The sequence below is a fragment of the Pogoniulus pusillus genome, chromosome 7, assembly GCF_015220805.1.
Source record: "Pogoniulus pusillus isolate bPogPus1 chromosome 7, bPogPus1.pri, whole genome shotgun sequence".
Taxonomy (NCBI): domain Eukaryota; kingdom Metazoa; phylum Chordata; class Aves; order Piciformes; family Lybiidae; genus Pogoniulus; species Pogoniulus pusillus.
Genome location: NC_087270.1, coordinates 22,237,705 through 22,259,624, shown reverse-complemented (window position 1 = coordinate 22,259,624; position 21,920 = coordinate 22,237,705). Strand labels below are relative to the sequence as shown.

Here is a 21,920-nt window from a genome sequence, read left to right as displayed (position 1 = left end):
CTTCTACACTAGTGCTTCTCCAGGTCTTAATTGCACAGCATGTGCTTCATTCCTTTCATTTAAAGAGCAGGGCCACCTGATGCAGACTGAGACAGGAGCATGACAAACGCTGGCGCTTCCTACGCTCATATGAGGGCAGGGGAAATCTACAGTTAAGTGTCCAGTGAAACACCTCTGTTTCAGGATTTATACCAGATTAAGTTATTCTATTTCAAAATTGTATCCTGAGAGAACTGACACCAGGAGGGCAGGGAAGGAAGAGGAAGAGGGGTAAGTGTCTGGAAGTTACAGAGTTGGAGGTAACAGGAGATGGGTGAGAAAGTTGAGTGACTCAGAGCCATGAATGTGTGCTTTCCATATCCTATGATAAACTGGTCACTCTTGAGCCAACAAGCATGTACTTCTAGTGTTATTTTGTTACTAAACTGTGTGTACTTCCAGCTCTCTTAAAATCAGAGATGCTGTGAGCAGGGAGTGAGGCAGCCTACCACACCATTGTGCTTGGGTGTGGTCTGTTGGTTTGGCTTTAATTTGAGCTAACCAGATGTAGTAATCTTAGAGCAGAACAGCTACTAACAAAGGAAGCAGTGTTTGCAACTCGTTGAGCCTTGTACTACACCCACTGTACTTGGCAATGCTCTTTACTCTGACTTTGGCAGCAGGGTGACAGCAGAAGCTTCAGTAAATTTTGGGTACTGCATCCGTTTTGGCTAACATAGGAGTTGTCCCACAAGTAAAGCATCATCTCTTTTGGAGAAGGGTCTAAAGAACAAGTTCTTATGAGAAGCAGCTGAGAGAACTGGGGTTGTTTAGTCTGGAGAAGAGGAAGCTAAGGAGAGACCTCATTGGTCTTTACAACTCCCTGGAAGGAGGTCAGAGTGAGGTGTGGGCTGGTCTCTTCCCCCTAGTATCAGGTGGTAGGATGAAAAGAAATGTCCTGAAACTGTATCAGGTGAGATTTGGATTGGATATTGTGGAAAATTTCCTCACTGCAAGAGCGGTTAGGCATTGCTATAGGATGCACAGGGAGGTGGCAGAGTCACCATCCCTGGAGTTGTTCAAGAAATGAGTGGACATTACACTTTAGTGGCCGTAGTGCTGTCTAGTGCAATGGGATATCAATCCTAGAACTAACACCTGTGAGGAATAAGTGGGAAAAATAGTATAAATATTGCATGTTTTCATGCAATGTTGATAAAAAGGCTGAGTCAATTGGATATGCTGCTTGTGATTTAGAAAAGATACTGGTGCTTGTGAACTTAAAACCTGTTCTAATGGGGGGGAAACGTTAAGGAAAGTGGCTCAGTTTCTATGAAATGTGTTGAATGCTCTGAACTAGAGAAGGGATCAGGTAAGACACCGTTCTGGAAAGCATTTTAGAACTACCTGTTCTTGGGTAGCTGGCAGTAAAGGGGATGAAACAGTAGTAGGTATTTTCACCAGATGTTCTGCATTGGTTAAATAATTATGACAGAATCACAGAACTGTTGGGGCTGGAAGAGACCTTAGAGATCATCAAGTTCAACTGCTTGCAGAGAGCTCATAATCTGCTTAGCCACTACCACTAAACCCTGCCCTTCAGCACCACATACACACATCCCTTAAGCACTTCTAGGGACAATGACTCCACCACCTCCCTGGGCAGCCTGTTCCGGAGCTTGATAACCCTTTATGTGAAGAAAATGTTCCAATATCCAACTTGAATCTCCCCTGGAAACACCTGACACCACTTCCCCTTGTCCTGTCGCTTGTTGCATCTGAGAACCACTCCCTCCTTGCCCCAGCCTCTTTTGATGTTGTTGTAGAAGGTAAGGAGGTTTCCCCTCAGCCTTGTCTTCTGGAGTCTGGGACGCAAGTTGAATGGTTTATTTCACCACCAGCACCCACTGAACAAGAGGTATTGCTGGGTCTTAGCTCAAAGAGCTGTGGTGTATGTTCAGAGCAAAACTGATCAACTGCTCCATCTAGCGTTACTGACCCCGTCAAAGGCACGGGCTGCACCTCGCTGCAGTAAACCCTTTGCCCATTGAACCTCGTGCTCAGGAGGGCACACTTCCATCCATAAACTGGTAGAAGGTGCTCTAAAAAAGTTTGTAGTAAATATTTGAAATCATGGAATCATAGAATGTTAGGGGTAGGAAGAGACTTCTAGACATTGAGTCCAACTCCCCTGCCAAAACAGGATCACCTAGGACAGGTCACATAGGGACACATCCAGGTGGGTCTTGAAAGTCTTTGGAGAAGGAGACTCTACAACCTCTCTGGGCAACCTGCACCAGGGCTCCATCACCCTGACAGTAAAGAATTTTTTCCTCATGTTGAGGTGGAACTTCCTGTGTTTCAGCTTGTGTCCACTGCCCCTTGTCCTATCACAGGACATCACTGAAAAGAGGCTGCCCCCTTCTTTACACCCACCCTTCAGACGCTTACAGACATTAGTAAGATCTCTCAGTCTTTTCCAGACTTGACACAGGTCTCTCAGCCTTTCCTCATCAGAAAGATGTCCCAGTCCCTTCGTTATCTTTAAGATGCTCTCTCATGTATCCCTGTCCCTCTTGAACTGGGGGAGCTCAGAACTTCATTTTAATGATACAAATCACTTAACATTAGGTTTCATAAGCACAATGCAAGTCTTTCTATAGAAAATTTGCCCCAGGCAGAAATTTGTAGGAATATCCCAATAAGGTCCTTCCCAGGGTTTTCCACTTACTATTTAAGGGGAATAAGGTAGGGAAAGGTGATCATCAAACCAAATTGTAATACAAATTGAGTTTCTAGTTTTTTTATGTTGCTTTTACTAAGCAGCCATACTTAAAGCCAGCATCAAGAGTTGGTGCTGGTAAAGCAGGGTCTGTGTGATGGGAGATCACAAAACAGGAAAATGAGTTTCGGAACGTGTCTTAGCTTAACTGTGGAAATACATGAAGCTGGGGATCTTGTATGGTTATCTCAGTTGCTTTATTTAAAGCAGTACATTTTGCTCTGCTTATGCAAATGACTGAAGTGCACAGAGAGGTTGCTTCAGTCCTGCCTGTAAGCCCTAGTGCAGAAATCCCACAGCTGGGCAGTGGAAGCACAGTGCTGCCAAGCACCAACACATCTCTGGTTCAGAGAAGTGTGATGACTCTGTCCCTTAAGCTGGGTGCTGGATGTTCAGCTGATCTCGAGGTGGCTGCCTTGCCGTCTTATTTTTCAGTGCCTGGATTTGTCCTTTTCCTAGCCTTCCTTTGTGGGCTTTTATGACTATAGAATCATAGAGTGATTTCTGTAGGAAAGGACCTTAAAGGTCATCTAGTTCCAGCCCCCTGCCATAGACAGGGACACCTTCCACTAGGTCAGGTTGCTCAAGGCCTTGTCCAACCTGGCCTTGAGCAACTCCAGGGAGGGCATCCACAATCTCTCCGGGCAACTTGTTCCAGTGTCTCACCCCCCTCAGTGTATAGAATTTCTTTCCAATATCCAAATCTCTTCTCTTGCACCTCAAACCCATTCCCCCTCATCCTTTTGCAAGCCCTTGCAAAAAGTCTCTCCCCTCCTTTCTTGCAGCCCCTTGCTGGTACAACACACTTCAAGTCAAACACTTTTTTTTAATAAAAAAGTCATCTCTTCAAAATAAAAAGTGCAAATTGCAAGTACAACCAACAGCTTTTGGCAATACAGCAGAGCATTAAGTCTACAGTCATAAAATTAAAACTTAATCTTTAGTCTTATTTAACATTTTATGGATAAAGTGCAAATACTAATTAAAAAAATAGTTTTCTTTTTGAGAGGCTTTCAGCCTATTTGCAAACACAACTGATTTTGAATGGCAAAATATTTATAGCTTGGCAGTCTGTGAGTTATTGATAGAGGATTCTTGAGCTGCAGGGACCAGCACTGGTTTCTCATCTCTCGAGTTCTGCTTCCAGGATTTCTCCCCATGTGTCGGCGTCCATTGGATACATGCTTTTCTCTGGCAAGCTTTTCTGGGAAGGAATGTTGCTGTATTTCCCACTCAGCCACTCTTGCTTCACTTTGCTTTTCCAGTAGTTTCTCAGTAAGGTGATCTGGTAGAAAAACAGACAGCTCAGATCTGGGAAATTAAGTGAATGCAGCTGCATTCAGTACAAGGAAGTTGTGCATTGGAAGAGAAAAAAGATTTGGAACGTGTCTTTGAGTATCTAGATAATAAGCCAAGGAAGGTGCACTGCTGCCAAGAAGCAGACCTTGGTCTACTTCCAACTTTTCTAAGCTGGGAGGAGAATCACTTCTTGCCTCAATTCTTTGTGGGTCAAGATGAAAACCCTAAACCAGAAATTAATCTTCCTCCTTACTCTTAAAAAAAAGGCCTTTCGCTTTTTCTTCCTATTTAGGCTATTTGTGACCTTTAGCTCATATTAAACGTAGGCTAGCTGGATTTTCCTCTTTAGCCAGCCTCTTAGTGCTAAACAGTGGCAGCTTGGTGTTCACCTTCTCTTCCTTCAAATCCCCTGTTCAGAACACAGATTGATCAGAGTGCAGGAGCTCTGGAAATTCTCGTGTGTTGTGGAGGCAGAGAATTAATGTGGCCGAGTCAGGAATTATAAACATAGAATTATTTTATTTTCCTGAAGCCCTCACCCCCAAACTATATACAAAACTCGTCCAGGTTTATTTACAGGTTCTAGTTCAACCGGGAATTTCTTCAAAAGGATGTTATGGACAAATTTAGAGATTCAGGAAGTCAGAAGATGGAAAAGGCTAAGCTATAACACAGCTTTACCCCACTATCAGGCTGAGCAGAGAATTAAGGGAACAGCACAGGTTTTACTGATTTGAGAATCAGCTGTAACTGAGTGTATGTGGGGGGAGTTTTGGAACAGCTTCTCTGAGCTTCTGCTTGCTTCCTTTTCTCTACCTCAATTTTTTTTGTTCTGGATTTATGTCACTCAAGACAGAGATACTGAGGATGAATTTTTGGGAAGAACTATTCCCTGTGAAGGCTATGTAGCCTTGAGTACGATGAATGCCAGTGCTGAGGCCATGTGGGGCTGCATGAGGACAAAGTGGGGTGTGCTCAGCTGGCCAGATGTGGTTCTGGGTAGGCAGGGGGACAGCCTTGCTTGAAAAGCACCTCTAGCACAACTGTCAGCCCAACACCACTATGCCTTGAAGTGCCATGTCCACACCTCTTTGGAACACCTCCAGGGACAGTGACTCCACCTGCTGCTGGGCAGCCTGTGCCAGTGCCTCACCATTCTTTCAGTATTTTTCCCAGTCTCCAACCTAAACCTCCTCTGGCTAAAGTTGTGGACATTTCCTCTTGTCCTGTCACTAGGGAAAAGGAACCAATCTCACACCTCACTTCAACCTCCTTTTAGAGAGCTGTAAAGAGCAATGAGGTCTCCCCTCAGCCTCCTCTTCTCCAGACTTGAACAATTCCCTCAGCTGCCCCTCATAAAACCTATTCTCAAGACCCTTCACCATCTTTGTTGCCCTTCTGAACATGCTCCAGCATCTCAATGTTGTTCTTGGGAGCAAGAGCCCCAAAACTGAACCCAGGACTCCAGCTGTGGCTCGCTGGTGCTGAGTACAGGGGCACAATTACCTCTCCAGTCCTGCTGGCCAAACTATTCCCGATCCAGGTCAGAATGCTGGTGGCTTTCTTGGCCACCGGAGCACCCTGCTGCCTCATCTTCAGCCGGCTCTCAACCACCACCCCAAAGTCTTTCTCTGCCGGTCTGTTTTCAGCCACTCAACTCCAAACCTCAGGGGGTGGCTGTGATCCAAGGGCAGGACCCAGCACTTAGTTTTGTTAAGCCTCACCCTACACCGACCCAGTGGGGCCAGGTCCAGTGTGTTTAGGCGGAGGCACGGCTGTTGCCCTCCGGAGCCAGGCTGGGATGACAGCGATTCCCTCAGAAGCCTGGGCCAGTTCTTTACATGTTCCCTAGAAGCCCGGACCGCTGCCGTGCCCCTTACCTTCCAGGAGTAGCCGTTGCCGCGGTCGCAGTCGACCTCCCGCTGGCAGACGGCCCTGGCGCTGAGGCAGTGGTGCCGCCACAGGCCCTCGTTGCCCTCGATGACGCGGTGCCAGCCCTTGCACGCCACGGACGCCTGACACAAGCTCTCGACGTCCAGGTCGCCGAAGATCCGGGAGCTGACCTCCGGGGGCAGGACGGCCACGAAGTCGGCCCCACCTCTTACTCCTCCTCGCCCCCTCTCTCGGCCGCCAGTTCGCTCGCCGGCCATGCCCGCGGCCTCGGGCCCTCCGTCACCGTCGCTGCCTGTCAGGCCGGCCGCGGCCGGCAGTGCCCAGCACCGTCTGCCCGGCCGCCGCCATCTCGCTGCCCTCCTCCCGCCGCGTCACGCCGCGCCGGGGCCGCCCGGGGCAAGCCTGGCCGCTTGCGGAGCGGCGCGGCCGTGTGACGCAGCGCAGCATCAGCGCCCGGCGCCGGGGAGCGCTGCCTTGCAGCTCACGCTGCAGCCTCACGCCCCGCAGGCCGGTCCCGCCGCCGAGAAACGAGGTCGTGGGCGCCGGGTGAACGTCTCCTGCCTTTGCCTTTCGCGGGAAGCTGGCTGCGGCCACTCGTTAGGGGCAGAACGCAGCTTCCGAGGGCTGCGCCCCGCCGCCGGGCAGCTGCAGCCCCCCCTGTCCTTGGCTTAGCAGCTGTGGTCTGCGATTGATCGACTGTGTTCGGACGGGCACAGGCTGGAGTCTCGGGTCCGGGACCCGTGCAGAAACGAAACCTGGAGGCCTGTTTCGGCCGGGGAGCGGGCAGAGCTTGGCCTTGTGTGCTGCTTTTCAGGAAGCAGCGAGCGGCTCGGCTGGGCGGCCGCTGCCGGTACGGCGAGGAGCGGCGCGGGGCCGGCGGTGCCCCGGCGCGGGGCTGCGCGCAAAGCCAGCGGTAATTGGACTTCTCCCCTAGCCCTTTGTGCTTCTGAGCCGAGTGGTGGCGGAGCGCAGCCGGGAGGAAAAGCGGTGCGGCTCCAGGGCTGGAAAAGCAGCTCGGGTGCGGTGGCTCTGAAGCGCGGCTTTTGAAACCGGCTCCCGAGTACATGGTGCCAGCGCAGAGCTGCTGATTGCAGCCTTCAGCCTAAACTTGCCACGAAGTGCTGGATTTATTGCCTGTCTGATCCTGAAAACGGTACCTTAGTGGTGGTGTCAGCCTTCTAATATAGAACCAGTCTGTGGGATGTTGCACAGAGTTATAAGCTGTAACTTCAGTTTTCTTAAAGATGTGTTGTGGCAGCAACCAGGATAAGAGATGTGCTTTAAAAACCCAGATGCAGCAGAGGTCAGCACACTTTCAGTGCAAGGTGGGAGGGAAAATGTGTCAATTTCAGTGGAAGGTGGAGAGGAGAGAATTCCTATGTCCTCTGCAAACAGATGTTGTTCACTGCTGATGTTACATTCAGTTTAGAGCTGTATTAGTGGCAAAGGTTCAGAGGAACTTCTGTCTTTGTGTAAAATGTGTGTGTTTGTAGTGAGGTCGACTCGCTAAAACTTAACCTTTGTTTTCTCAGCAAAACATTAGGTGGCCGATGCAGAAGAAGCACCAAACGCTCATCCTGTTGAGATGTCTTGTAGGCCATCATTAATAGAACCTGCATGTTCCAACCTTGACATACAGGGAACTGCAAAGATGGGGAAAACCGATGCAGCTGCCAGACGTTTGGTTGGTACTTAATTTTTACACTCAAAAATTTAAAAGGCATTCTGTTTTCTGAACCTTCCTCTCTCACCCTCCCCCAGGAAGTAAAATGCAACAAAGGTGTACACTTCAAATATTGGTTGCTTTCTTGATGGGGATTGTATGTATGTAAATGTGTTTCTGGTGTGTATTTATATTTGTGATCACTGTGCTGCAATAATTCTTTCCCCCCTGGAATATACCAAAATATTTTGAACTAACAATACAGTGGCTGAGTGCAGTAGCATGCTGCAGAGCAACCTGCAGTTCAGGCTCTGGGCCATAACTGCCCTGTGGGTACCAGTGAAGGTCTAGAGGAATCATAGAATGGTAGGGATTGGAAGGGACCTCTGGAAATCACATCCAACCCCCCCTGCCAAAGTAGGAGATGCAGCCTCATGATTTTAAATATCAGTAGAAACTAGTAAAAAAGTACATGAAACACACATAGAAAGTTAGACTGCGGAATAAGAATGCCAAGCTCTGAGGTACACATCTGTTGAAGCAGACAAAATCCAGCAGAGCTCAATAATTACATGCGATATGGCAATGCAGTCACAACTGTATCATCTCCCCCCAGAGGAGTAAAAAGCAGCATCTAGGTGTATTTGCCATGAGGTAGCAAATGTTCTGGTGCATGGAGGACATCTCATAAACAACAAGAACTCCAAATCCACCACAGTCAATCAGCAACCTGTTCTGTTTGGATAAAAAAAAATCCTGACTATGCAAATATCAATGAATAGTTAATGAAAGAATCAGAGCAGTGACAGTAATGTGCACCTGTTGCCCAATGCATTTCAACATCAATATGACTGTCCTTCAGCCAGCCTGAAAGCCTCTTAAGTTTTTACTGGAGACCCTGTAGATGCCATGTTGTCCATTTCATTTGAATTGTCCAGCTGTCAAGATCCACACAAGTATGCAGATCAAATAACCCTCCAGTTATCCCCTGGTGGCCAGCATCTTTCCAGCAAAACAGAGTTTTCAAAGCAGGTGTCATTCGCTTTTTATAGATGTTGATGAGTCCAGTGGCTTTCAGGCAGCCTGGTAAGTAGTGTGTGGCTCCAATGAGGTTTATCTTAGGTCTCCTGTTTGCTGTTCAGCAACATGCAAGGAACAGCTGAGGGAACTGGCATTGTTTAGTCTTCAGAAGAGGAGGCCGAGAGGAGATCTCATCACCTTCTTATAACAGCCTCAAAGGAGGCTGGAGCCAGATAGGGATTGGTCTCTTCTAATTTGGAGCAAGTGACAGGAGAAGAAGAAATGGCCTCAAGTTGGGTCAGGGTAGGTTCAGATTGGATATTAGGAAAAATTTCTTTGCAGGAGGGCTTATCAGGCATTGGAGCAGGCTGCCCAGGGAGTTGGTGGAGTTGCCATCCCTGAGGTATTTAAAAGATGCATAGGTGTGGTGCTGAGGGACATGGTTTAGTGGTAGTGGTGGGATTGTGAGCTCCAGGCAAGTGATCGAACTTGATGATCTTGAAAGTCTTTTCCAATCTTAACAGTTCTATGATTCCATGATTGTGCTGAAAGGGACACATTGTTCAGTGTCATAGTACAGTAGATAACTGCACACAACAGATGAAGTGTCAGCCTTTAATGCAGCTGAGCTTCCTGGGGTGGATACCTACTTTCCAGTAAGCAGAGATTCAAACTGTAACATTACATCCAGTATATAAGTATGCACTGAACATGAGTCTGGTGTATTTAATTTGTTCAGAGTGTGGTTCCTTTCTGGAGAAAGGAGTTGAAAAAAATGCTGGTAAGGCTGTTCTGGTTTGACTTTTTTCTTTCCAAACTGACATTTGATTGTTAAAACTTCCTCTTATTTCTGTATGTGGAAATTCTGCAGCAAGATGTTGATGGAGCTCTCCTGTGAAACTTTCAGACCGTAGCCTTTCAGGTATTTCTTCCAAATGTCTAGGGACTGGTTTTATTTGAGCTGAATGAAGGCTTCTGTAGATGTTGTTTACCTGACTGAGTAGGAACTGTAAAAAAAGACCAACAAACACATTTCAGGCACTGAACACCATCCAAAAGCTGGATCATAATCCAAGCTGTGCTTGAAGGGCATAACTGTGTATAAACTTCTGTTCTACTTTTTCCACTTCTTTTGTAACTGGAGAAAAACACTAAGTAGTAAATACTGTTTCAGGTTCCTCTTCCTGATGTTACTGAAAGTGAACCATCAAAATCTATTAAAAGAAAAAGAGTGCTCCCATCTTGGATGCTGGAAAGGGATCTCCTGGCTGAGAGGGTTTCTGAGCCTGCAGTGAAAGGAGGTAAGTTTGCAGTGCAGTCTGCTTGCATTCCAGCAGACATTTATGTGCTTTGATAACATTTCCTTGAAGTGTAATTGCAGGGGTAGAAAGTACTAATTTGTTACTTCTGTTTCCATGCTCCGTGCCTGGCAGCTGACAGAGACTGACTTTTGTTGTCTCCTTTGTCATCATCCCAACTGGTCAGTTGATTTTCTTTTCTTTAATGGCAGGTAATATTCTCTTTGGACAGCTGAATATCTGATGTCCTGGAGCCTTTGCATATAAACTTGCCTGTTTTGTTGACTCTAAATTCTAGGTAGTTTCCAAACCTTCTGTACTGAAATATTGCCTGTCTATATTTAGATTCTTCTCATTTCACAGGTTTTAAAGGTCAGAGGTTTGGGGTGGTGGTGTGTGTTATAACTATAATAACTATATTATGTTAACTATAATTAGGTAATAAATGTTATTGAATGAGATTTGATCACATAGTCCAAAGCTACTTCCTATATGTAGTTGACCACAGCATAACAGTTTCTTAGCAATATGAGGCTGAAGTATTGTGTTCTCCCTTGTCCTTCTCTCAAAAGGAAATTGCTGTATCTATGATAAACTTTTGCTGTGTATCAGTGGTAACAGCAGCAGAATTCTGTGTTTAGTCACTATCAGCAGGAGACACAAGGGTGTTCCACTGGCACAATTCCAAAAAGATTTCCTAGCACATCATGCTTGGGTCCTGGGAGCTTGTAAGAGCTTCTAAACCTGCCATTAGACAGTGTCTAACAAACTTAACCACAAAGCATTTGTTGCTCTGGTGCCTTTTATTGCTGGAAGTGGAGGACTAAAATGAAAGAAGGAAAAAGGCTGTGTGCATGAACAGTGCTCCCCCAGTGTTTGTGCCTTCCTCTCTGCTGAAGGCAGGGTGCCTGTGGTGAGGTGGTTTAGGTTTCTTTGGGTAGTTGTGTTAGTCAGTGAATGAACTGTGGCCGGTGTGTGCATGTCTGCTCCTCTGTGTCCAGCCCCTCTTCTCTAATTCCTCTTTTTCCACCTGCTGTTTCTGCTTGTGTAGTGTAATAGAAATTTGCAGCTCTTGATGCCTGAGCAGGCCTGAAGAAGTATTTCATGCAGCATCTGACCACTTGCATTTTGTTTCCTGGCTGACTGACCTGGCGAAATGTGTCTGCCTGTCTCCCAGCCATGTATCCAGAAAACTCTCACCAGTACAGAGATCTGACAGCTTTCTGAGATGATAAAGCTTTCCAAAGAGAGGCTCAGTGTTCCCTCTCTGTCTGTTGGTTATTGCCTGAGGAGATAATCTACTGTGTTGTGATTGACAAGGCAAGTGGACATATCCCAATTTTTCCATGTCCTAATTAATGCTTGTGCATATAACCCGGTAGTCTGAAGTGATGCTTCCATAAAAGCTCTGTGGTCCTTGGACATGTGGCTCACTTGATCAGTTCCTGTTGTGTAAATGAAATAGTCAGGCACACCGAGACTGACAGTCCAGAATGTCCTTTGTCACCCATTTTATTGTCTTCCTCCAAATTTCCCCTGGGGCATCTGTTTCATTCTAAACCAGACATTTTACTCCTATAAGCAGGAAGTGAAGAATGTGTTGTGGAAACAGCACCTGCACAACTGCTGCTATTTCTTATGCCTTTTACCCTGTGTTTTGCTTCCATGGAGCCTTAGGTTTCTAATACGGTCAAGATTTCACAGCTGTATTCCAAAAACGCCCTTTTGTTTTTCTTTTAAGGTAATAGGATGAAAAAAGTCCAAGGAAGTGGAGAAAGTAATATGGAGTCATTGAAATCAGATGTTCAGCAGAAAAAAAGATTAGCTTCTGAAGAAACTGCAGAGGATTTTGAAAGTGAAGAGCAAGATCAAGGGAAAAGGAGCTGCCTTTCCACCCCTGGCTCTTCACCTCAGGTAATCTTTTGGCTCAGGGCAGAAAGATAATTCAGAAAATGAGAATGTAGATGGCAATGTCATGTCAAAGGTTGGGTCTTCAGCCTAACTGCAACCTGCTGGTGGTATGTGGTTTAATAGTTTTGAAATGCCAATCCACTGGACAGCTCTCTAGCAGGGATCATGGAAGAGATCCTTCGGAGACCTGATTTTCTGCACTTTGTTCTTGGCATCTGGGGCTTAGGTCCTGCATGCGCCACAGAAATATCAGACTTGCAGCTTGACACCAAGGGGCTGGGAGACACAAGCCAAAGTACTGGTGCCAGGGGTGGCTTTGGGGTGTGGGTTCTTCATCTGAGAAGTCTTTAGGGATAGGTGATGATATGACACTGCTGTAATGTGACACTGGCCTTTGCTCAGACTAGTGCCATTCTCAGTAGTGTAAATTTACAGTCAGAAAATGATGCTACGTGCCTTAGCAGCCACTGTGTTCTGAAGCAAGGTATCACACAGTGTGCTTGTGCCACTCTCTGAGTCAGGACAGAAAACATAAAGCAATCTGAAATCCAAACCCACCTGTGGCAGTGAATGAACAGACTCTTCTGTCCAGCTGGTCCATATCTGTGTCTCCTCAAAGTACAGCTGCATCTGTAGGCAGTTAGACACTGGCAGCACTCTGCTGGCAATAAAAACAGAAGGGTCATCATCACAGACAAGCACACTGAGGCTCTAGCTGGCTTTTCCTTCAAGTGAACGACTCAGGGAGTTGTTTCTAACCTCTAGCATCACAATTGCCTGTATCTGTTCTAGGTATCTTAAAATACTACTATTTGGTATGTTTCGTTAGTTTTGACACTGAAAACTGTTAAGGCTTTGTTTTTTAATTAGATCTTAAGGTTAACTGAGGTGTTGTGCATACCACTGTAACATAGAAAGTAACCTGCAGCTGTCTTAGTCTGAAGAAGTGTTCTGAGTGGTGAGCTTTGATTTCAGTTGGGCACATTAGTCCCAGCTGCAGTGCTAGTTTCTCTTTGCCAAATTACATAACCAATGATTCTATTTTGCAGTTGATGAAGTATGAAGCTTTATTTATTTTCCCCTAATAATTTCAAGCACAGTTTAAGAAATTGCCTTCAGAACTTTGCAAAAAAACCCAATGGTTTAGTGCAAGCAAAATCCATGGTCACAGAGAACTCTGAAAGATTGGAATTTTGAGTATCAAACCTAAAATCACCTTCTGACTGTCACTGAAGTGAGCACAATTCCATTCTTCTGAGCATCAGCAGCCACCAGATGGCAGAAAGGTCATGCACACGTTGTAACCAGTGCCAACAGTGCTGCTGTCTTTGCATTTCCTTGATTGCAACCAGTTTTTTAACCAGTCATTATAATAAACGTGCAGATATTTGCTGTCACTAGATACAACACAGGCAACTCATTGGACTATACAGTAGAGAAGTCACAAGAGGGAAAAGCAAATGCCTTTTAGCCTGCCTCTGGCAAGTGAGAGCTTATTTCCTAAGCTGCAGTTGTTTGCTGAGCCTTATTTTAGGACTCTCAAGAGTCATCTTTGCCTCCAGGGGACTTGGCTCAGTGTGCTGCTGTGTCTATGCTGAGGCTTACATTGAAAAGAACAAAATCCAGTATGAAACCACCAGCTGATTTTCAAGCTTTGCCAAACACATCTGTATAAACTAGAGATAAATTGACTGGAGAGGGGACTTGGATATTAAATTGTTCTGTAAAGTATGCAAGCAGTTCAGCCTTCAGTACAGGAATGTTTCCAGGGAAGTCCTCAGCTGCCAGGACAGTGTTTCTGTCTTGGTTACTCATCTCATATTCTTTCTGTGAAGCACACATGTGCTTATGGTCCAAGTGTGAAATGCAGTATTTGTCAAAACAGAAATCTCTGCCTGAAGAGATCTACTGGCAAAATGTGTTTAAGATTTAGGGTTACAGGCTAAAATGTTCAACATGTATTGGTGTAGGTAGGGTTAGGCTCAATGTGTATATTGTGAGTTCCCATGTATCTCTTATTTACATATATAATATAATAATACATATTTCAGACATCTTGGTACTTAAGGGATTAAAAATGCTTCTTTCCTTCTAGAGTCTACTGTATCTTCACATGTATATTCCCCACTCACTTTTCAGGAACAGCAATTTTAGTTGAAAATGAATTCAAACCAAATGCCTCATATAGTTCACAAACTGAGGTGGTGAGAGAGGAGCTTTGCCTGTGTGTTGAGGGAACTGAAGATGAGCATGGGAGCTCTAGGATAAGTTTTTCCTTAAAGTGTGTGTGTGTTCTTAACATGAGCCTTTCATTCTCCAGCTGTATTTAGCAGCTGAAGTGAGTTTGGAAAGTAGAGCAGAAGATTTTAAAGGCCTGGACTGGATGATCTTGGGAGATATTTTCCAGCTTGGGTTGTTTTGTTGTTCTCTGATCTTGCAAGCAGGAATGGTGAGGCAGAATCTGACCTTAAAGCTTTTAATTCTGAAGAGTAAATTTTCAGGTCCTTCAAAATGTAACCTTGTTCCACAGAATGCATCTGGATTTCCTCTTGAGAGTACCATGGAAGGAAGTGGCAAGACTGGAACAAAACCCCCTGGAAGTTTTCTGGAAAGCAGTGATAGGCAGCTGCATAGTAAAAGGTCTAAAAGAGTAGCTCAGAGCTCCAGTAAAGAAAATAGAAGTGAGGAAACAGAAAACAAAGAGCAGATTACTGGTCCTACAAGCCAACAAGCTCACTGGGGCAGGACTTCCCAATACTGTGGTGCCCAGGAAGGGATTCTTGAGCCTGATGCAAATCTGGATTGCGAGACTGAGATTTCTGATTCAACCACGAGTGCAGATGCTTCAGAAAGCGCCAAGCAGATCAAGCGTAAGAGGACACCTTGCATGTATGGAACAGGCTGTTACAGGTAAAGCAAAATTAAAACTAGCTTAAGCTAGCTTGCTACTAAAAAGTAATGTTTTAGTTGTGGGAGAGAAAAGAGTGAATTTGTTGCAAGCTTTGGTTGGAGAAGAATCTTTTGGGAAGTAGGGGGTTGATGAATCATGAGAATTTCAGAAGTGAAAGGAGTCAGGATGTGTTGCTAACTGCTAATAGAACACAAAAGAGCTGAACTACTTCAGCAAATTAAAAGATGAAGTGTTGCAGGAACTGAGAAACAAAGGTCCATTTTTAAAGAAGGGACCAGACCTCATCTGTGTACAGCACATGTACCGGCAGGGGGAAGAGATGGAAGTGGTTGAATGGCCCAAGGTAAAGCTTGTTTTGTTAGCAGGTGAGACTGCTCTGGTAGGTGATGGTTTTGAAGTTGTTGCATGCTTTGTTATTGCAGTAGTTAAACGACTTCTTATTTGTCATCCCTAAAGGAGCATGAATTGCTTTTATTTGAACCTGGCTGCTCTGCACTATCTGGGGTCCTACATTTTGGCCACTATAACCCCGTGCAGCACTACAGACCGTGGGTGAGTGGCTGGAGAGCAGCCTGGCTGAGAGATGTGGGAGCTCTGGGTGGCAGCTGGCTGGGAGCCAGCAGTGTGCCCAGCTGGCACGGAAGGCCCATGGCAACTTGGCTTGTGTTAGAACAGTGTGGCCAGCAGGACCAGGGATGCCATTCTGCCCTGTACTCAGCACTGGTGAGGCCTCACCTCGAGCACCGTGTGCAGCTCTGGGTCCCTCAATGGGGTGCTGGAGCAGGTCCAAAGGAGAGTGATGAGACTGGGGAGGGGGCTACAGGGAAATTGTATGAGGAAGGCTGAGGGAGCTGGAGGTGTTCATCCTGGAGAAGAGGAGACTTAGAGGGGACCTTACCATTCTCTACAACTACTTAAGAGGAAGTTGTAGCCAGGTGGGCATCAGGCTCTTCTCCCAGGCAACTGGTGACAGGACAAGAGGACATGGTCTGAAGCTGTGCCAGGGGAGGTTTAGGTTGGATGTTTGAAGCACTTCCTCACAGACAGGGTGATTAGGCACTGGAATGGACTGCCCAGGGAGGCGTTGGAGTCACCATCCCTGGAGGTCTGTAAGAAAGGACTGGATGTGGCACTTGGTGACATGGTGTAGCTGATGTCGTGGTGTTGGGTGGTAGGCTGAGCTTGATCATCTCAGAGGTCTTTTCCAGCCTCAATGATTCTGTGACTCTGTCTTTTTAAATTTTACTTTAAGCTTTCAGTCTCCCCTAAAACTGGAGCAAGGCATACTTGCAAACACTACCTTAACCCTTTTTCTGGTGCCTTTGATGATGCTTCAAGTGAAAAAAAATACACATTTTGATTTTTTTAAATTCTTTTTCCCCCTCCTACTCCTATCCTCTTAATTGACAGTGAAAGACCTGTCATACAAATGTTGTGTGTGATCCAAACCTTCCAGCAAAGTTCTGAAACACCAGTGCTCAGGACCCAGCCTCCTGCTGGTTCTTTCTGCTCAGAAGAGATGTGGTGCCATGTGTTGATGTACTGAAGGGAAGACAGAAATTGGAGGTGTTCTTAAGGCCACCAAATGACCAATGACTGAGAAATGCATTTAGGAGAAGGTGTCTATGTGCATTGTAAGCTCGAGCAAGAGAGAAAAACGAGGTCATTTAAGAAAACAAGCAGAAATAAACAGGTTCTTGTGTGTGTTTGGTGTGCCTAATGCTGCAGATAATTGTACAGCAAAGACATAGAGACACAGTGCCCACAGTCCCTGGGGCACTTCAAGGCAAGGTTGGACGTGGCACTTGGTGCCATGGTCTAGCCTTGAGCTCTGTGGTAAAGGGTTGGACTTGATGATCTGTGAGGTCTCTTCCAACCCTGATGATACTGTGATACTGTGATAATGAGAACATCACACTTCTAGTTTTCATATAGCTTTCTTTCACATACCTCAATTTTTGCTCTTAAGATTATGAGGAAAATGTTCTGTTAGGCAGTTAATTTGATCTATTAGTACAAATGCAGCTTCTCATTTGCTCCAGCTACCTTGAATTTGGCCCAGAGAAGTCTTTCCTTGTATGAGAAGCTGAAGGATTCCTAATGTGTAGGAAGGCAAATCTCAGTTACAGGGTATACCTAACAGGAGTCTGCATGTGCACATTTCTGCTTGGGTATTGATTCTAAAACATTTGGCAGCAAAGTATCACTTTCTAAGGAAAAAACTGTGTCCAGGTCTGGGCCTCCCAGTCCAAGAGGGACATAGAAGTGCTTGAGAGAGTCCAGCACAGAGCTGCAAAGGTGATTAAGGGAGTGGAACATCTCTCTTGCGAGGAGAGCCTGAGGGAGCTGCAGCTCTTCAGCTCGGGGAGGAGGAGACTGAGGGGAAACCTTAATAATATTTATAAATATGTAAAGGATGAGTGCCAGGAGGCTGGAGCCAGGCTCTGTTGGGTGATGCCTGATGACAGGACAAGGGGCAATGGGTGGGAGCTGAGGCATAGGAAGTTTTGTTTAAACACGAGGAGGATTTTTTTCCCTGTGAGAATGACAGAACCCTGGAATAGGCTGCCCAGGGGGATTGTGGAGTCTCCCTCTCTGGGGATATTCAAAACCCACCTGGATGTGTTCCCGTGTGATCTGCTCTAGGTGATCCTGCTCTGGCAGGGGGGTTGGAGAGGATGAGCTTTGGAGGTTGCTTCCAGCCCCTGACATTGTGTGATTCTGTGTGAAAAGAGAACGCTCTGAGAGCACACAGCAAAACCTCAGAGAAGTTTAGAAAAAGAGAGTATCCAGAACATGAGCTTTGACCTTCAGGAAGTGTCAGCAGCCTGGACCTGTTTGCTTGCCATCTGCCTCAGCGTTTGCTTTTGATGCCAGCCCACCAAGCAGGCTCGGTGTCAGTGGGATGGCCGTGCGAGGGCACTGCAGTTACCAGGTGTGCCACAGAGCGTCTGCATGCGTGGACACTGCAGGGAGGCTCTCGTCGTGTGTTTGCTTTTCCATTGTGTCATGTTGTCTGCCAGGCTGCCAGAGGCGGCTGCTTAGGAGCAAGCTGCTGCTCTGCTCTTTGGAGTACAGTCAGTAGTTGGTTTCCCTTAGGACTTTAACCTTATGGAAGTGCCTTATAACAAGGTGTGCATCTTAAATGTGCACTACTTCGGTTTAACTTGCAACTCCTTAAAGTCTTTTCCTGGGTGAGGTTTCTTACTCATAAGATGACATTTACTAAATGCCCTTCAGCATTCTAACCTTCATTTTATGAGCTCCTGTTAAGAAAGAGCCTGTCTCCTGCAAATGACTTTGGCACCTTTTGGTAGGTAAAACAGCACAAACTGCTAGTTTTATTAATTTTACTAGCTTTCTCTAACACATTCTAGACATTTAGGAAATACCTTTGTAGCCCTGCTCCACAGGTCATGTATAATTAGAGGAGCATCATCCACTGGCCCAGAGAAACCTGAACCTTGGATACACCTAATCACCCTTTTAGGTTCTTTTCCTCTTGCTCTGCTTTATTTTTCTTTGGGATTTTGGTGTGTGGTGTTTTGGGTTTTAGTGTGCATGTCTGTTTTTTCTCCACTACAATAAGGAGTGTTTGATGTTGTGCAAATAGGGTTTGATAGAGTTTTTTTGAAGGCAAATGGGTATCTGCTAAAATGTAATAGATTGGCTAGTCAACAGCTGTTAGGGCTTCTTTCCTTGGTGACTGTAATGCTACCTGTATCTTATTGTAGGAATAACTACTACAGTTATTTCAGAGAGCATTGGTTCCTTCTGTATCACCTAGAGAAGAGCGAAGATGTGTTTCAAATACTTGATAATTCTCACTATTACCAGCGAGTTAGTTCTAAGTGTTTAGAAAGCAAAGCCAAGTAGCCTCTAAAATGACTTGGTTTCATCTCATTCATTTTGAAATGGGAAAAGAATCATAGAATTGTCAGGGCTGGAAGGCACCTCAAGGATAATCTAATTCCAACCCTCCTGCTACAGGCAAGGACACCTCACAGTAGATCAGATTGCTCAGAGCCACATCCAGCCTGGCCTTAAAAACCTCCAGGGATGAGGCTTCCACCACCTCCCTGGGCAACTCATTCCAGTGTCTTACCACCCTCATGGTGAAGAACTTCCTAACATCCAATCTGAATCTACCCACTTCTAGTTTTGCTCCATTCTCCCCAGTCCTATCACTACCTGATGCCCTAAAAAAGTCCCTCCCCAGCTTTCTTATAGCTCCCTTCAGATAGTGGAAGGCCACAATAAGGTTTCCTCAGAGCCTTCTCTTCTCCAGACTGAACAGCCTCAACTCTCTCGGTCTTCATCGGAGAGGAGCTGCAGCCCTCTGATCATCCTCATGTTCCTTCTCTGGACATGTTCCAGCACATAGTAGGGGCTCCAGAATTGGATGCAGTACTGCAGGTACTTCCAAAAACTGGAAGCTGGCCAATGTGGTGCCCATCCACAAGAAAGGCCAGAAGGAGGAACTGGGAAATTACAGACCTGTCAGCCTGACCTCAGTGCCAGGCAAGGTCATGGAACAGGTCACTTGGAGTACCATCAGAAAGTACCTACAGGAAGGGCAGGTCCTGCCTGACCAACCTGATCTCCTTTTATGATCAGGTTACCTGCTTGGAGAATGTGGGGAAGGCTGTGGAAGTAGTCTACCTGGACTTCAGCAAAGCCTTTGACACTGTCTGCCACAACAAGCTCCTGGCACAGCTGGCAGCTCGTGGCTTGGACAGAATCACTCTGATATGGGTCAAGAACTGGCTCTCTTCACAGAGAGAGTGATTTGCCATTGGAATGGGCTGCCCAGGGAGGTGGTGGAGTTGCCATCCCTGGAAGTGTTCAAGAAAAGACTGGATGAGGCACTTAGTGCCATAGTCTAGTTGACTGGACAGGGCTGGGGGATGGGTTGGACTGGATGATCTTGAAGGTCTCTTCCAACCTGGTTGATTCTGATTCTACTTCACACAGCATGCAGCATGCAGGGCTGTGAAATGATCAAATCTCAAACCCAGGAAAATACTCCAATAAATGGCAATGTAAACACAAGATGCACCAGTAATCTCTGTCAGTGTTGTACCAGTCCCTTCCCAAATGAAGAAGAGCATAAGAAGAACAAATAACAACAGTAAAAGCAAAAGTCATTGTTGAATTTATTTCTTTTGTGATAAATGATGTAGTTTTATTCACAAACCCTCTCTTTACTCTGTGGGCTTCATCTCCTGTAACAAACATGCATCTCTTTTGTAGATGACCCAAAATGTCTTCACAGGAGAGGAGCTCTAGCCCTCTGAAAAGAAGTAAGCAGCCAGTCTGAATCTGGTGTAAGAAGTGATGTTTCCTGAGAACTTGTCATAGGACTAAGAGGCTAGGAAATGCACCTCTGCAGTGGTTTCTAGTGAAGCCCTGCAGTTTGCAGGAATTAACAGGAACCACCAGGACAAGAAGTCTGCCAGGCACACAGGGAACACCAAATCTTTGATAAGTAGCTCATTGAAGGACTTATCTGCAACTTTCTTGTGGAGTTTCCTGAGTGAAAGTTAGCAGCCAAGTTGTAGAATCACCCGTGTTGGAAGAGGCTTCTAAAGGTCATCTAGTCCAACCCCTCTACAGTCAGCAGGGGCATCCTCAGCTAGACCAGGTTGCCTAGAGGCCTGTTGAGCCCCTCCTTGAATATCTTCATGGAATGGCACACCTCTCTGGGCAACCTGTTCCAGTATTCTACCACCCCCACAAGTAAATAGCTTGTCCCTAACATCCAATCTAAATGTACTTCGATTTCAAGCCATTGCCCCTCCTCCTGTCACTGCAGGCCTTTACAAACAGTCTCTCTTCATCCTTCTTGCTGGTCCCCTTCAGGTACTGGAAGGCTGCTATTAGGTCTCCCCAGAGCCTCCTCTTCTCCAGGCTGAACAACCCCAGCTCCCTCAGCCTGCCCTCATAGCAGAGGTGCTCAGGCCTCCTGATCATTTTCATGACTCTCCTCTGGATCTGCTCCATCAGGTCCATGTCCTTCCTGTATTGAGGGCTCCAGAGCTGGATGCAGTACTGCAGGTGAGGTCTCACCAGAGCAGAAGTGACAGAATCCCCTCTCTGGATCTGCTGGCAGTGCTGCTTCTGATGCAGCACAGGATGCCACTGGCCTTCTGTGCTGCAAGCTCACACAATCTGGAGAACTAAATGGAGTATGAAAGTCTTAATAGCAGCAGTGAGTGCAAATTGAAGCAGCAGCTACTCTAAAGCTGTCATTCTTCTTGCTTGAGGGCAAGAGTTTGCTTTTAGAATTTGCACAAACACTTTGAAGGTGATGTACTCTGGGAACGAGGGTGGTAAATCACCCAAGTGCTTTGTGATTGTCTTTTGGAGAACCATTTATTAAAGTATCTCACATTTCTTGCTTTTCAGTGCTATGGTTTGGGGTGGGGAGGAAGTGCCTCTGAAAGAAATCATAGGGAGGTCAGTTTGGGTTTAGTAGCATGTTCACTTGCACAGAGTGTTTTTGTAGTATGGTTTGATCTGTCACCTTAATCCCTCCTGATGTAGCATGTTGTTTTTCTCCTGTGTTCTGTATAACATCACCAACAGAAGTTTTATAAAACAAACCCTTTTCTAAGTGATGTTGTTTGTAGCTGCCTCGTCTGGAGTGGTGTGTGTGCAAACCTGTTGCCTAGAAGCAGTGGAAACGCTGTTTCACAGTGATTCAGATATTTGATTCACTGCTTTGCTCCCCTTGGTGTCAGCTGAGCAAGCACAGAGCTACACAAAGCTATGGATGCTGCTCACTAACACTGGCATGACTCAGCCACAGGCAGAGCTGTTCTGTTTTGTGGTACAGATTCCTGTTGTTGAAATCTGGTACTTCAAATAAAATACTACAGTAGCCAAAGCAAACTGGGCAGTGTAATCAGGGTAATGTTCAGTGAGGCTGCTCCATCTGGATTAATGTGCTGGCATTTGAAGTATTCAAGTGAGTGCTAACACGCAGACAGAACAGAAAGGGTGAGATATAGTGCCTGAAGCTAATGGGTGATTACCCAAGGCCGTGGGGAGGAGTCTTTAATACTGCGTGTTTAGCTGCCACGTGTTGGCTCTCCCACCCTGAGCTGAGAGTTGGGTAGTGGTTTCTACAGCCCTCCAGAGGGAGTCATCACTGAGCAAGCT

At 46.0% G+C, this 21,920-nt stretch overlaps 2 protein-coding genes across 4 annotated transcripts in view; one reads left to right on the top strand and one right to left on the bottom strand.

Moving 5' to 3' along the window:
• Positions 1 to 21,920, top strand: part of APLF (aprataxin and PNKP like factor) — a 35,342-nt gene that overhangs the window by 8,299 nt on the left and 5,123 nt on the right. For 2 of the 3 annotated variants that reach the window (XM_064146196.1, XM_064146198.1), the window contains exons 1-5: positions 6,379 to 6,866; positions 7,486 to 7,637; positions 9,811 to 9,937; positions 11,676 to 11,848; positions 14,376 to 14,755. In XM_064146196.1, the coding sequence (XP_064002266.1) occupies positions 7,539 to 7,637; positions 9,811 to 9,937; positions 11,676 to 11,848; positions 14,376 to 14,755 (779 nt within the window). In that variant the 5' untranslated portion in view covers positions 6,379 to 6,866; positions 7,486 to 7,538. Of the gene's footprint in view, positions 1 to 6,378; positions 6,867 to 6,887; positions 7,107 to 7,485; positions 7,638 to 9,810; positions 9,938 to 11,675; positions 11,849 to 14,375; positions 14,756 to 21,920 lie in introns of those variants that run through there. The other variant, XM_064146197.1, reaches the window with a different exon arrangement.
• Positions 3,568 to 6,324, bottom strand: FBXO48 (F-box protein 48). Its single transcript, XM_064146199.1, has 2 exons — positions 5,941 to 6,324; positions 3,568 to 4,046 (listed from the first exon to the last, which is right to left on the bottom strand). The coding sequence occupies exons 1-2, from the start codon at positions 6,208 to 6,210 to the stop codon at positions 3,885 to 3,887; spliced, it is 432 nt and encodes a 143-aa protein (XP_064002269.1). The 5' UTR covers positions 6,211 to 6,324; the 3' UTR covers positions 3,568 to 3,884.